The sequence below is a fragment of the Podarcis pityusensis genome (genome assembly GCF_964106645.2).
Source record: "Podarcis pityusensis genome assembly, chromosome: 3".
Lineage (NCBI taxonomy): Eukaryota > Metazoa > Chordata > Lepidosauria > Squamata > Lacertidae > Podarcis > Podarcis pityusensis.
Genome location: NC_138026.1, coordinates 110796370 through 110811226, shown reverse-complemented (window position 1 = coordinate 110811226; position 14857 = coordinate 110796370). Strand labels below are relative to the sequence as shown.

At 43.1% G+C, this 14857-nt stretch overlaps 1 protein-coding gene across 1 annotated transcript in view; it reads left to right on the top strand.

The window, feature by feature from the left end:
* Positions 1-14857, top strand: part of LOC308474485 (proteasome activator complex subunit 4) — a 201365-nt gene that overhangs the window by 181557 nt on the left and 4951 nt on the right. The window contains exons 32-41 of the mRNA XM_081000810.1: positions 71-140; positions 1408-1533; positions 3388-3540; positions 4800-4904; positions 5917-6008; positions 7096-7227; positions 8247-8455; positions 8931-9016; positions 10407-10535; positions 11584-11739. Coding sequence (XP_080856936.1) covers positions 71-140; positions 1408-1533; positions 3388-3540; positions 4800-4904; positions 5917-6008; positions 7096-7227; positions 8247-8455; positions 8931-9016; positions 10407-10535; positions 11584-11739 — 1258 coding nt within the window. The remainder of the gene's footprint in view (positions 1-70; positions 141-1407; positions 1534-3387; positions 3541-4799; positions 4905-5916; positions 6009-7095; positions 7228-8246; positions 8456-8930; positions 9017-10406; positions 10536-11583; positions 11740-14857) is intronic.

Here is a 14857-nt window from a genome sequence, read left to right as displayed (position 1 = left end):
ACCTACATTTTTTTGTTCAAAAATATTGAAACCTATCTTGATTATTTTTTTCTCTCTTCACAATTTCTAGAAATATGGAGATTTATGCTTCTGCTGAAGAGCAACCAAAGCTTGGGAGGAGTAGAGATGAGCTTTCAGAGGTGAATGTGATATTTTAAAACTCCACTGAAAGTATTTTCTGGGACTGATTCAAGCTTGAGCATATATATATTTATTCCTGTTGTGATTGTGTATGTTTGAACAATTCCAAAGCCCACTTGTGTAATCTGGATTCCACATAGAAACCTAGGCAAAACAATTAATGACTTCCCTATACACCAAAGAACTTTTTGGTAATAATGGCTATTCTGATTGTGTTTCACATTATTCTGCCTGCCCCCCCAACATGGTGATTCAGTTTATAAATGATAAATGTAATAGCTTGATTATTTTCCCTAATGGGAACATTAGTTAAAAGCAGCTGCTACACAGGTTCTCTTGAGTGTGTCGCACACGTGTTTTTAACAATAATTGCAATATGAAGCTATTCTTGCATGGGCCATTATAGAATCTCATTTATGTGACCCAGTGCACATGTAAAAGAAGTCATAAGCAACAGCTTGCCATGAATTAGTGTTACTTGTTGCCCATTTGTGCCTGCTCTTCAGTTTTCTTTCCCAAGCCGGGAGGCACTCACAGTTTGTTTCTCTCCATATAAGCGATGAGCGGCTTACCATTCAAAAAAAGTTGATGATTTCTGGCCACCCATAGATGCTTTGGCTATTACTTTACTTCAAAGGTAGCCAACTTGGTTCTCTCCAGATGTTATTGGACTGTATTTCCCAGCAGTCGCAGCCTGGATCACCAGTAGTCAGGGGTGATGTAGACCCAAAAAATTATCTGGAGCACACCATGTTAGCGACACCTGTTTTCAGTTCACCACACTGGTTTATGAAGCGTGTGGGTTGTCTTGTCAACTCAAAATGATTGCTGAACTGAGGATGGAAAGTTAGCAAAAGGAAAAGCATTGCTGTAGAAAGCTACACAAGGTCTTTCAAAGCTTAAGATTTAAGAGTATTTTGTCCTTGCCAGGATTCTGAAAGTCTTGCAGTTCTTCTAATGAGCCTGGAAAAATGAGGCTGGTTCAAAGGTTGTCAATTGAGTTGCAGCAACTGATGTCCTGGCTCTCATTAATTTCACAGGAACCCAGATTTCTATCGGTATTTCCACAAAATGCAGCTGCTTTGAAATGAGCTGCACTCGTGAATAATGTTTCCTTTGACCCAAAATGCCTGTTTTTGTTAAGGTGTCACATATCTGAGACCATAAACTATGCAGACTTTTTTTCCAGGACGACGCCTGACTGTTGTACAAACCAAACAGGGCCTTTTAGTTTCATTGTGCTCTTGTTTCTTTCTTTTTTTACAGGAGGAGCAGGTCATTTATGATCATTTTTCTGATCCAAAATTTGTTGAGCAGTTAATCAAGTTTCTTTCTTTAGAAGACAGAAAAGGAAAGGATAAATTTAATCCTCGCAGATTTTGCCTCTTCAAGGTAACCAGTTATCTATTTCTTTGATTAGTTACACCTTATAGAAAATGATAAAATCCTTTGCAAAAAGCTCTGTAATATATGATCCATGCAGTTAAACTTCTGTATTCCGCATATTGATCCAGTTTGGACAATTGAACCAAGGTCTCCTAAACCATGGTTTATGAAGCTGTGAATGAGTGCCATGACCAAGTTGTCCTTAGCCCCTCTATTAAAGGGAGGTGACACTGTGGTCTAAACCACTGAGCCTCTTGGGCTTGCTGATTGGAAGGTCAGCAGTTCAAATCCCCATGCCGGAGTGAACTCCCGTTGCTCTGTCCCAGCTCCTGCCAACCTAGCAGTTTGAAAGCACACCAGTTCAAGTAGATAAATAGGTACTGCTGTGGCAGGAAGGTAAACAGCATTTCCATGCACTCTGGTTTCCATCACAGTGTCCCATTGCACCAAAAGCGGTTTAGCTGTGCTGGCCACATGACCCAGAAAGCTGTCTGTGGACAAATGCTGGCTCCCTCAGCCTGAAAGCGAGATGAGCGCCACAACCCAATAGGCACCTTTGACTGTACTTAACCGTCCAGGGGTCTGTTGCCCCCCCTTTTTTAGCCCCCCTATTCTTCTCTTTGAAAGGGACGCAGGTGGCGCTGTGGGTTAAACCACAGAGCCTAGGACTTGCCGATCAGAAGGTCGGCAGTTCGAATCCCCACGACGGGGTGAGATCCCGTTGCTCAGTCCCTGCTCCTGCCAACCTAGCAGTTCGAAAGCACGTCAAAGTGCAAGTAGATAAATAGGTACCACTCTGGCGGGAAGGTTCTCCAGAAGCGGCTTAGTCATGCTGGCCACATGACCCGGAAGCTGCACACCGACTCCCTCGGCCAATAAAGCGAGATGAGCGCCACAACCCCAGAGTCGGTCACAACTGGACCTAATGATTGGGGTCCCTTTACCTTTATTCTTCTCTTTGCTTACCTCTTTGGAGCTTATTTTCTGACACAGAGTTTTCATTTGCAGACAACCCAGAATCTGCTGTGCTTATATTCATTGTATTGCCTTTTGTAAGACTTACATTGGGGGGGGGGGGGGTAGGGACTCTATATCCACAGCAGGTAGTCCAACTTTCCAACGGTTTGATTTTCTTCCTGATGGCAAATTCTTTCTATTGTCTCCTGTGGCAGACGGATGGCCACTTAAAAGTGGCAATATATGCTTTTGGGGAGCTTGCTTGCAAATATATATTGAGGGAAATGTTGAAAAATATAATTCCATGCACCTATGTAGGCATGTGTAAATGCAGGGGGGTTCTCTCTTATTCCTGGGGGAGGGGGGGTGGCACAGAACTGCAGCACTTCCAACACAGGTCTCTGTTGCTTTTCTCTCATCCATGGCTTATGCATCATTTAAAGTTAAAACCAGTACAGTGGTACCTCTGGTTACGAACTTAATTCATTCTGGAGGTCCGTTCTTAACCTGAATCCATTCTTAACCTGAGGTACCACTTTAGCTAATGGCGCCTGCCACGCCGCCACCGTGTAATTTCTGTTCTCATCCTGAGGTAAAGTTCTTAACCCGAAGTACTACTTCCTGGTTAGCTGAGTCTGTAACCCGAAATGTTTGTAACCTGAGGTGTTTGTAACCCGAGGTACCACTGTATCCTGATCTATGTATATAGCATGCCTTATTTTATTTTTAATACAACTTTGGAAAGTGTGCATTGTATTAATGGATGGGAAAGTACCCCTTTTGATTATATTTTTCATGCGTTTTCTAGAATTAACACTTTGGCACAGTTAAGTTAGGAGTTGTGCAAGCCTTTTTCGTAAAAGTGACGAGTTTAAAACTAAACCATGAGTCTTGTTTTAACAGGGCTTGTTCAGAAACTTTGATGATGCCTTCTTGCCTGTATTGAAACCCCACTTAGAACGTTTGGCAATAGATTCTCACGAAAGTCCCCAACGATGCATAGCTGAAATTATAGCTGGTGTGATAAGAGGATCTAAGCACTGGACATTTGAAAAGGTAGTGTGTACTTCGCTTAATTTTTGCAAAAACGAAACAGCTGCGCATGCACAAGGATTACCACTTTCTCACCCCCCTGCATGTCCTCCCACACTGTCCGCCAAATATGATCCGGAGGGTTGTGGAAACCCCCAAAACAGATTTAGGAAAAGGGCCATTGTGCAACCAGAGAGCCTTGTGTTGACGGAACTACTTTCTCAGTGCTTTGTTGAATGTATCCTATATTTATTTAGGTTATTTTTTATACTACACTTCATCATAAGTGTCGCAGGGTGGTGTAGAACAAAATAAAATGCCATAATTAAAACCAGTGCACACAGAATATAAACCTGTGAAATCCCAAGGTGGTTAGAAAAGCTACCTTGAATTCCTGAGGAAGAGTATTATATAAATAATACCAGTTTTAAACTTTCAAATAAATCATTGCTTTTTTTGAAGCCTACTCCACCCCAGTCTAAAAGTTGTACATTAATATTAATTGGTTTCTGGGATTTCCTAAACAAATACATGGAATTGCTAAAGTATATTTACCCCTTAGTATCAGAATCATGAGTAGCTGAGATTAAGAATGAACTACTGTTTATTCTCTGATCTTTCGCCATTGGCCCAAAATATTAAGGATTCCGTGTTCTTGGTTTTGGGTTCCTCCAGACCTTAGGCTGCAGAGATTCTGACAGGAGCTCTATTTCAGATTTCTATACTGGCAACGTTACCTTGCCACATCCTTGTAAGAAATTACATTTTGTTGAGGGTTTTTTTTGGGTTTTTTAATTGAGACGGCTTAAACTTAAGCAGTATCTGAGCAGTATGCAAGAAAACAAAACATGAAAATACAGCAGCAGTGCTAAGAGAGAGTCCATGTGTCATATGTACAGGGGTGGCCCAAGGTGAGACCTGCTGCCACCCCCACAATGAGAGAGCATACTCCGTAAGAAGACTCCCCTGCTGGGCAGGGGGAAAGAGAAGGTCCTTTCTGGATAACCCCTCCCACTCGGCAGTGAGGCTTTGCACAAGCTCCTCCCTTCAGGAGAAGCAGGTGCAAAGCCCCATCACACCACCTCTCGTGGGGGAGGGGAGATCTCGCCTCCCTATCTGCCGCCAGTCCCTCTCTGCTCCTAGAGACCAGCAGCAACGCACAACAGGATGCCACTCCTTGGAGGGTGCCACTTACGACAGCTGCCTTGCCTAGCCTCATGGGCGGGTCGGCCGTGCCTACGTACTTCTCATGATTTCTTTGCCTGTTCTCCCTTTTTGTACAGGTAGAGAACCTCTGGAAAGTTCTGTGTCCGCTTCTTAGGACAGCTTTATCCAACATAACAGTGGAAACCTACAATGACTGGGGTACCTGTATAGCAACGTCATGTGTAAGTCCTGCATATTTCCTTTTTAATTTGCTGTATCTTTAAAAAACAACAACAAACCGATAGAAGCACTATAGTTCTCCGCTCTTCTTATTCCTCAGTGAGGTGGGTACCAAGCCTCTTCCTTATGGGAGGAACTGTTCAGTTCTTAGGTGCTTCTGTCACAGCTTGCCCTTTAGCTCAGGTTGCTACAGGGTAAGGTGTCTTCTCAGTCTTCTTCAGTTTTGCTCCCCCTTCCTCCATGCCTCTCCCCTTTGCAGTCATTTTTGTCCATTTTTTGCTCTCTGCAATCCATCTGGTGTGCACAGGGCAAGGCTTGGACTTTGTTCTTATCTTTTCTCTTTTTTGGGGTGCTGCAAATGTGACGTGTTATGCAGCCCAAGAGAAAGCTGCTATCTAATTATTGGGTCTCTCTGGCTCGTCCTGTGACCATCGGGGGGAAATAGTGCCTTCGTTAGACAGGAAATTACAGCTGTGGCTGCTGAGTCTTAAGTTTCACATGAACCTAGAAATTTGGATGAAAACGTACTTTTGAAGACCTGTGATTCAGCCCTCTGGCTGTTTACTCAGAAGTAAGTCTTGCTTCTGGTCTTACTCCCTAGCAAATTATAGCCCAGGAATAGGGTTTTGTGCACTCTTAACGTGGGAATAAATACCATTAAACTTAGTGACACTTACTTCTGAGTAACCTGCTTAGGATTGGCGATAAGGCTTAGATCAAAGCTTTAGCATGCTTAGAGACAAAAAGGGTATGTGCTCAGGGCAAAAAGAACATTTTATACAAGTTGGCATTTTGGTGCTGCATTTTTTTTTTTTTATGATGGTTTCTGTCTGGATTTTTATTTCTTGCTTGCTTTTTTAAAAAAGACAAAACAAAACACGTTGTTATGCAATAGAACCCACTCTTTTAGCAGCACAAATGTTTGATATTGAATTGTCTTTCAAAAAGCTTTACCAAGATTTCACTTGCCAGAAATCATTTTGCCCCTTTTGCCTTTTAAAATTGTTAATACAGGAGAGCAGGGACCCTCGAAAATTGCACTGGTTGTTTGAATTGTTGTTGGAGTCTCCGTTGAGCGGTGAAGGAGGATCATTTGTTGATGCATGGTAAATAATAATAATAATAGTAGTAGTAAAAATTAATAATAATTTTGCCTATTTGTCGTAGGCCAAAGTGTGGAAGACAGTGGGGCTCATATTTATACAGAACAGATTGTTCCCATGCTGACGGGTTCTCACTCTTGTCAGCTGTTGCACCACAGCATACAGCAGTAATTGCTTCTGGATCAAGCCCCACATAGGGTACACTGCAGTAATCCAGTACAGTCATATCTCATATTACGTTCTTTCAGGTTGCGTCCCGCGGCGACCTGGAAGGACCAGAAAGGGTTACTTCCGGGTTTCGCTGCTCGTACATGCACAGAAGCGCAAAATGACGTCATGCGCAGAAGTGGCGAATCGCAACCCCTGCGTGCGCAGGCGCGCCGCTGCGGGTTGCGCTCTTTTCATGTTTCGAACGGGCCTCCGGAACGGATCCCGTTCGCAGCCAGAGGTACCACTGTATGGAAATAGTCAGTACATGAACTAACCCATCCAAGCTTTCCTGGTCCGGGAACGGTCATGACTTTCTTACCAGATGCAGCCGATAAAAGATGCTCCTAGCCACTGATGCTGCCTGGACTTCCAGTGACAAAGCTGCATCCAGAAGCAGGCACATGCACACACCATTAAAGGGCCGCTGGAACTATTCTTAATATCCGTGCATGTTGTACTACTGCAATTTTGGTGGTTTTCATTTCCAGCAAAGGTGTTCCTATGGCCATCCCCCCCCCCTTTTAACTATATGAGGAGCTGCTAGTTCAGGCATAGGCAAACTCTGCCCTCCAGATGTTTTGGGACTACAACTCCCATCATCCCTGACCGCTGGTCCTGTTAGGAATGATGGGAGTTGTAGTCCCAAAACATCTGGAGGGCCGAGTTTGCCTGTGCCTGTTGCTAGTTCCCTTGGTTTATTGTAAGCAAAAAATTTAGTCATTGGCCTACCTTTTGTGAGCAATGAAGTGTAAGAGAATTGTTTGTGTCATGCCTTGGGGTCTTTGGGTGGCGATAAAGGTGTGCTTCCCTAAGTTATGACCTTACTGTATGTTTTTCTGTCTTTCCCCGCTCCCCTCCCCATTCCCCTGCCCCCTCCTAGTCGACTGTATGTCCTGCAAGGAGGTCTTGCACAGCAAGAATGGCGAGTACCAGAGCTGCTCCACAGATTGCTGAAGTACCTAGAGCCGAAACTCACCCAAGTTTACAAAAATGTCCGAGAGAGGATAGGAAGGTTAGTGTTCTCAAGTCCGTGCATAGTTTTTAGGCCTGCAGCCCTCAGCTGAAAGCCAGAGGATGGAAGCTCTCGCCGTTTGGCAGAAGCCTTAAATATGGTATAATAGCATTAGTAATTTTACTATTTATATGTCGTCCATCTGACTGAGTTGCCCCAGCCACTCTGGGCGCCTTCCAGCAAAATACAAAAACACAAGAAAACACCAAACCTAATCAGGGCTGCCATCAGGTGTCTTCTAAAAGTCAGATAGTTGTTTATGTCCTTGACATGTGATGGGAGGGCATTCCACAGGGCAGGTGCCACTACCAAGAAGGCCCTCTGCCGGATTCCCTGTAACCTCACTTCTCACAGGGAGGGAACTGCCAGAAGGCCCTCAAAGTCAAATATTAATATGTCTTTCCTTCAGAATGCTGGAGGTTGTATGATTAAATGCCCCACCTCAACAACAACAAAACCCTCTCTGTTCATAGAAAATTAGCACATCAGGCTAAGCTAGTATTCTTCTCTCTGAGGTGCTAGTTCCTCACGAAAGGACCTTTTTTACATGGAGCATTCAAACGTACAACCCCCTTCTCACATAACAATCTGAACGCACTCAAGAAGGCTCTACCTTGTGAATCTTGTGAATGTATTATTGAGAGCCAGTGTGGTGTAGTGGTTAAGAGCGGTAGTCTCGTAATCTGGGGAACCGGGTTCGCGTCTCCGCTCCTCCACTTGCAGCTGCTGGGTGACCTTAGGCCAGTCACACTTCTCTGAAGTCTCTCAGCCCCACTCACCTCACAGAGTGTTTGTTGTGGGGGAGGAAGGGAAAGGAGAATGTCAGCCACTTTGAGACTCCTGAAGGGGAGTGAAAGGCGGGATATCAAATCCAAACTCTTCTTCTTAGCTGTTAGATTTCTAAGGAAGCTGTCAGATTCTCCCCAGGAACTAGAATGAGTAGTAATTTCTGCAACAAATTTGTGAACAGGGTTTAAAGGAAAATATTAAACGTGTATACTTCATTTTGTTTCGTGTAGCGTTCTGACATACATCTTCATGATAGATGTTTCCTTACCAAATACCGCTCCAACAAAATCTCCCCATGTCCATGAGTTCACTTCCCGAATACTTGAAAAACTCAAACCCCTCACGGAAGTAGATGAAGAAATTCAGAATCATGTTATGGAAGAGAATGGAGTCGGAGATGAAGATGAGCGAACTCAGGGCATTAAACTCTTGAAAACCAGTAAGTGCCTGTGCTAAACTTGCGCACACCAAATTAAATGCCCAGCTGTACTTATTTGAGAGTTATTATTTCAATTCGCATTCCGCTTTTCCACATGAGTGTCACCCAAAATAATTCAAATCACAACAGCAAATGTATATACAGGTGCATTATTACAACAAGCAGCCTAATATTGATTGTTTTCATACTGTGCCTCAGAGAGATTTTTTAAAATATTAAGAAATTTATAAATGCTTTTAAATGAATGAATGCTCATTTCAAAATGCATCGAGAGAATAAAACATGACAATCCAAATAATTCCTGTTTGTAATACTAACATTTTAAATTCATTATCAAATGGGCAATATCGACCATTGTGTCTTCTAAGGCAGCTGATAGTTGGAAAAGATTAGTTTGAACCATGCCTGTGTCTTGCTGTGCTCTGTTTGACCTTGTGCCAAGCTGTTGTGTTTGCCTTTCTTCTGCCTTTGACAGTTCTGAAGTGGTTGATGGCAACTGCGGGGAGAGCCTTTTCCACAGCTGTTGCGGAACAGCTTCAGCTCTTGCCGTTGTTTTTCAAGGTACGTGGTTTGTTAGTTCTCTTTAGGCTTCAGAGGTAATTTCGGAACACATTAAACCAACAATGCTTGACAAATAGCAGGACCTGGGTGGCGCCGTGGTCTAAACCACTTAGCCTCTTGGGCTTGCCGATCGGAAGGTCAGCAGTTCGAATCCACACAACGGGGTGAGCTCCCGTTGCTCTGTCCCAGCTTCTGCCAACCTAGCAGTTCAAAAGCAGTGGAAGCAGATAAATCTTAGGTGGTTTTTTTTTCAAATTTAAGGAAGTGCGTTTATTTTTCTTCAAGCACTTCTTCCATTTCTCAAGTATGAAAAGTTTGTTAGAAACAACAACATAATACTTTAAGTGACTCTTTTTTTTTCAACTGCTCTGTCTAAATACTTACACATAGAAACTCATGCCATATTAACAGGTTCTGCCTAAAACAGTTCTTTTTACATCCAGTTTATCTATTGAGAGAAATTATTTGTCTTATTTTGGCTTTTACACCTACTCTTTGATTGATTGATTGATTGATTGATTGATTGATTCAAGGTATTTATGTACTGCTTTTCAGGTGGGGCTCACAAAGCAGTATACCAAAGATTGGCACAAAATTGCAGTGAAATTGAAAGACATCTATTTCTTTAGGAGATTGTACAACTCTTCAATTTTCTGCTTCCCTAAGGGCAAGATGGGCTTGATGAAGCACTGCATGTGGTTTTTCATTATCCACTCTTGCGACTGTAATTTGTTTAAAACTATTTTCAATATTGTATTTTTTAAATTGCCATAACTCACCCTTGCTGCCCAATTGTAAAAGATGACAAGCCTTGAGCTAGGGAAGTCTTTTCAGGTTTAATACTGCTGAGAATTCAATGCACATGTTCATTTCTTTGTATGCTTCAGAGAAAACCCACCAGAGGTTGCCATTTCTGGGAGCAACCCACGAAACACTTGTCCTATTTAAGTCCTGTTTCAGTTAAGGGGATTAGACAGATAATACAGAAATATTTCAGGGAGGCAATTTCCCCTCCCTTTAAAGCTTTAAAATCTCAATTTTATTGTCCAAATCCCTGTATGTTTCTAGATTCTCAGAGCCAAATATTATTATTCTTTATTAAATTTATATACCACCTGAAGATCGTAGTAGCGGCATCTACTCAGTGTCCTTGGAGTAGGCATATTAATAGCGAAACAAGCAGCTCACTTCAGCTGTTGATTATTTTGTGAATGTACTTCAATACAGCATTTAGGGGCTTTAGGCTTGAATATTTCATTGATCCCATCTTTCTAGTTGGAGAAGCTGAAATTGTAATCCTGCATTGTATTGATTTTACAAAAAAGAAACCTTCTTTGGCTGTCGGTCTTCAACCTGGGTCCACTCACCTTTCCTGTTCTTCCTTCCACAGATCGCACCTGTAGAAAATGACAACAGCTACGATGAACTTAAGAGAGATGCTAAGATGTGCTTGTCGTTAATGTCTCAGGGATTGCTGTACCCTCAACAAGTGCCTTTGGTACTTCAGGTGCTAAAACAAGTACGTGGCGCTTTCTTAAGCTGTGTAAACAACAAAAGCATATTTCGTGGTGTCAGCATTCCCTTGAGGCAACCGTTGACAGTAAATGCCTTCTGCCTCAATACTTTTGGGGGGTGGGTCTCCTATAAAATTCTGAATTATTTGATGACTACCAAAATAGCCGTCCCTATAGCAGGTGGTATGGGTGTGGAGGGAAGACCTGTTTATTGCAATAACATCTTGGAGGTCCCGGGCCACAGGGAGGTGAGGCTGGCCTCAACCAGAACCAGGGCTTTTCGGCTGTGACCCTGATCTGGTGGAACGCTCTGTCACAAGAGACTAGGGCGCTGCGGGACTTGACATCTTTCCGCAGGGCCTGCAAGACAGAGCTGTTCCTCCAGGCCTTTGGCCGAGGAACAGTCTGACCCCCTTCTTTGGTAATCCTCACAGAACTCTAGCCTAATGGTTGCCATTAATTTTATTTTGAATTGATTTTAAAATGAATTGATTTTAGAATACTGTGTTACTTTTATTGTTGTTAGCCGCTCTGAGCCTGGCTTCGGTTGGGGAGGGCTGGATATAAATAAAATATTATTATTATTATTAATTATTCCCTCTGGGGTGCAGTGCATCTCTGCTTCCTCTGCTCATGGAAACCTAATGAATTCTGCCCCACCTTTACAGGGTTCATGCCATTAATGAACTAGACAATCCAAGCGAGGGTACTAACCCAGTGGCTAACGCAGTGGTTTGACTTCACCCCTAGAGGCGTACTCCGTTGTCTCTTTAGACAGACGGATGCCAGCAACAAGCTCAGAAGTTAAGCTGTCATCTGAGGAATTAAGGAGAGGGGATTGGGCATGGAAATAGGAGTGAGCGTTAGGACAAATGAGCATTAGAGCAAAAGACCTGCTATGTCTACTTGTAGATAAATTCTGAAATGTAGCTATGGAGAGTTTTTGCTTTCTCTGTATATGGAAGGTGGTTTAAATGCAGGCTGATCCTTGCTTCCACTTGAAGAATTGCCTGTTTAATTTTTTCTAACTGCTGCTTTTTTGTTATTTTGCAGACAGCAAAGAATAGTTCCTGGCATGCTAGGTACACAGTGCTAACCTACCTCCAGACCATGGTTTTTTATAATCTTTTTATCTTCCTAAACAATGAAGAAGCGGTAAATGACATCAGATGGCTGATTATAAGACTGCTAGAAGATGAACAGCTTGAGGTGAACAATATACCTGTGCTTGCATTTCTTGACAGCCTGTGAAAAATCCATGTTTGCAAAATAAAAGTTGAGCTTCGTAGGTAACGGGGCACCATCCTGCCCAAAGTTTAATCACTTTTAAAAGTTCTGTTGATCTTGGTGGAAGAATTAGGTAATATGATCCATATATGAACCAAACACTGCAAAAACCATACATCATCATCAGAAAACACTTGATAGTAGTTTATTACGTTTCCCATGTTCATTTCACATCTGTATTATTCTAGTTAGCTTGTCCATTTCAGCAACACTAAAGCTTTTCCATTATTGTTTCTTACATTTGCTCTGCAAAGGTCCATTCAATTTCCCAATTTTAGCAACTACGCTCTTTGTTGCTACCTTCAGGCCAGCATATGCTTAAGTCTTCCCCTTTGAAACCAGAGGGCCTTGAATATGCCTCACTTTTGTCATGCTCTTTTGTCATGACATTCCTCCTTTTCTCTGATATAGCATTGTCTTTTACTTTGCCCAGGCACTGAATGCATTTTTAATTACCGTATTTTTTGCTCTATAAGACGCACCAGACCACAAGACGCACCTAGTTTTTGGAGGAGGAAAACAAGAAAAAAAATATTCTGAATCTCAGAAGCCAGAACAGCAAGAGGGATCGCTGCACAGTGAAAGCAGCAAATCCCTCTTGCTGTTCTGGCTTCTGGGATAGCTGAGCAGCCTGCATTCGCTCCATAAGACGCACACACATTTCCCCTTACTTTTTAGGAGGGAAAAAGTGAGTCTTATAGAGCAAAAAAATACGGTATCTACTGTATATTTAAGAGGTCAGCATAAGTTTGTTTTACGGTTGCTAGTGCTCTCATGCGATATTTTGATTATATGAAACAGAAGCTGCAAATACAACATTGTTCATGTGTGAGTGAAATAACCATTTATGGAGGCAAATGAACCGAGCGATAGGTTACCAGGGCAACTTTACTGTTGGTTATAATAGTTTCTGAAACATTTTGTTTCCCAAAATGGTAGTTCCTGAAGCAGGTTTGCTAGTGACCTAACTGCTGCAGGCAGCATTGATTTGAATTTGAAGCAGTCTTTGGTTCCTGCTTCAGTGTTACATAGCCCTGAGTTCTGCTTGCGTCCTATGAGTGTTACTAGCATCCTTTTACCACTCTTAGTTGGAACATTTATCCTGCCGTCTAAAACAAGCAAACACCCCCCCCCCCCCGCTGCTTTCTGTTCCCTCTTTAGCAGCAATGCAGACTTGCGGAACTAATTTGTAGAGCAAATTTGCAAATCGCCAGATGAATAGTACGTTCTTGCAAAACAGCAGTACAGATCGGCAAAGCGCCTCCTTGTGTGTAATCTCTTGTGACCTGGTTGCCATGGAAACCTCAAATCTTGCGGTGGTGGTAATCTTGCGTTTCCTTGCCCTGAGCTGGCAAGCCCTAAAATGGTGCTCACTTGTTACTCCAGTGCTGTTTTGCGCTCTCGCTCTCTCTCTCTCTCTCTGTGTGTGTTACATAAAGACAAGAGCAGCTTCTGCCATCAAGTAGAGGCTAGGTTGTGCCTGGCATGGTTGTTTAGGGTGAAGGAAATAGTGAATCCCCCATATCTCCTTCCTCCTTCCCAGCATTTTGGTTCTCAGCTTTGATTTAAATAAAAGGTATCAGAAAGAAAAGCTGCTCTCCCCTTTGAATGTCCCTCATATCCCATTCTCCTCACCCTGGCAGCTGGGTTCTTGCGGTGGGCCTCATTATTTCCAAATCCTGCCCGTTCCAGGCCCTGCCCCTCCCACATCCCATTGCTTTCTTACCTTTTCAAATTCATTCTGTGAGGCTTTATTCTTTGCATCAAGTCCCTTTTTCCTACTTCCATGGGCACTGTCTTGACCTTGTCAAGACAATAACTAATGGTGTGTCTTTCTCCTGTGAAATTCCCTCTTTCTCTTTCTTCTGGCTCCCTTCTAACTACAGTCGTACCTTAGAAGTCGAACGGAATCCGTTCCGGAAGTCTGTTCGACTTCCAAAATGTTTAGAAACCAAAGCGTGGCTTCTGATTGGCTGCAGGAAGCTCCTGCAGCCAATCAGAAGCCCTGTGGGATGTTTGGCTTCCAAATAACATTCGCAAACTGGAACACTCACTTCCGGGTTTGTGGCATTTGGAAGCCAAAACATCCCAAGTACCAAGATGTTCAAGGTACAACTGTACTTTCAAATATGCTACTGTTTCCCCCTGTTCTCAAACCACCCACCTTCCCTATCCAACTATCGGTCTGACCCCTTTCTATGCTTCACTTCCAAATCCCCGGTGCCCCTTCTTACTCCCACTGCCTTGACTTTTCCTCTAGCTCTGCTCATGCCTTTCTTCAATCTGGTCCCTGCCCCCCGTTCCGAAACTGCTCTCTCAAAGATCACTGGCATGATCTGGACCTCTGTTGCCTAAACTACTGTAGTTTCCTCCTCTCTGGACTCCTGTTGGGTTTCCAATTGCTCTGATCATGTCGTGCGCCACTCCTTAAATCCCCATATAAGTGATAAAAGGCAAAGAATCTAAAACACGTAGTTAACAGTATTCAGAAGTTGGCACATTTGCGACTGGCTCTCCAGAGTACAAGCACCTGCCAACACTCTGCCTCCAAACCAGCACATTAAATTATACCCTTGAACATAATATTCTAAAGTTTTACAAAGCTAAAAGTCAGCCTGCAGACCCCTTAATAAATGAGCAAAGGAAGTTAACAGGCACTTGAGATCAACTTCCTCTCATTTTTATACTATGCGGGTGGCGCTGTGGTCTAAACCACTCTGGCAGGAAGGTAAACGGCGTTTCCGTGTGCTGCTCTGGTTTCACCAGAAGCGGCTTAGTCATGTTGGCCACATGACCCAGAAAAACTGTCTGCGGACAAACGTTGGCTCCCTTGGCCAGTAAAGCGAGATGAGCACTGCAACCCCAGATGACTGTCAGGAGTCCTTTACCTTTACCCCTTTACCTTACTCAAATTTGTGTTAAGCATTGAGCATATAGAGCCCATTCTTAAACACACTCTGCTGAGCTGAAAGGTGAAGTGCTAATAGACCCCAGGGTCAGAAGACTTGGTCGCGGAGTGAGCAAACTTGTCACCAAACCG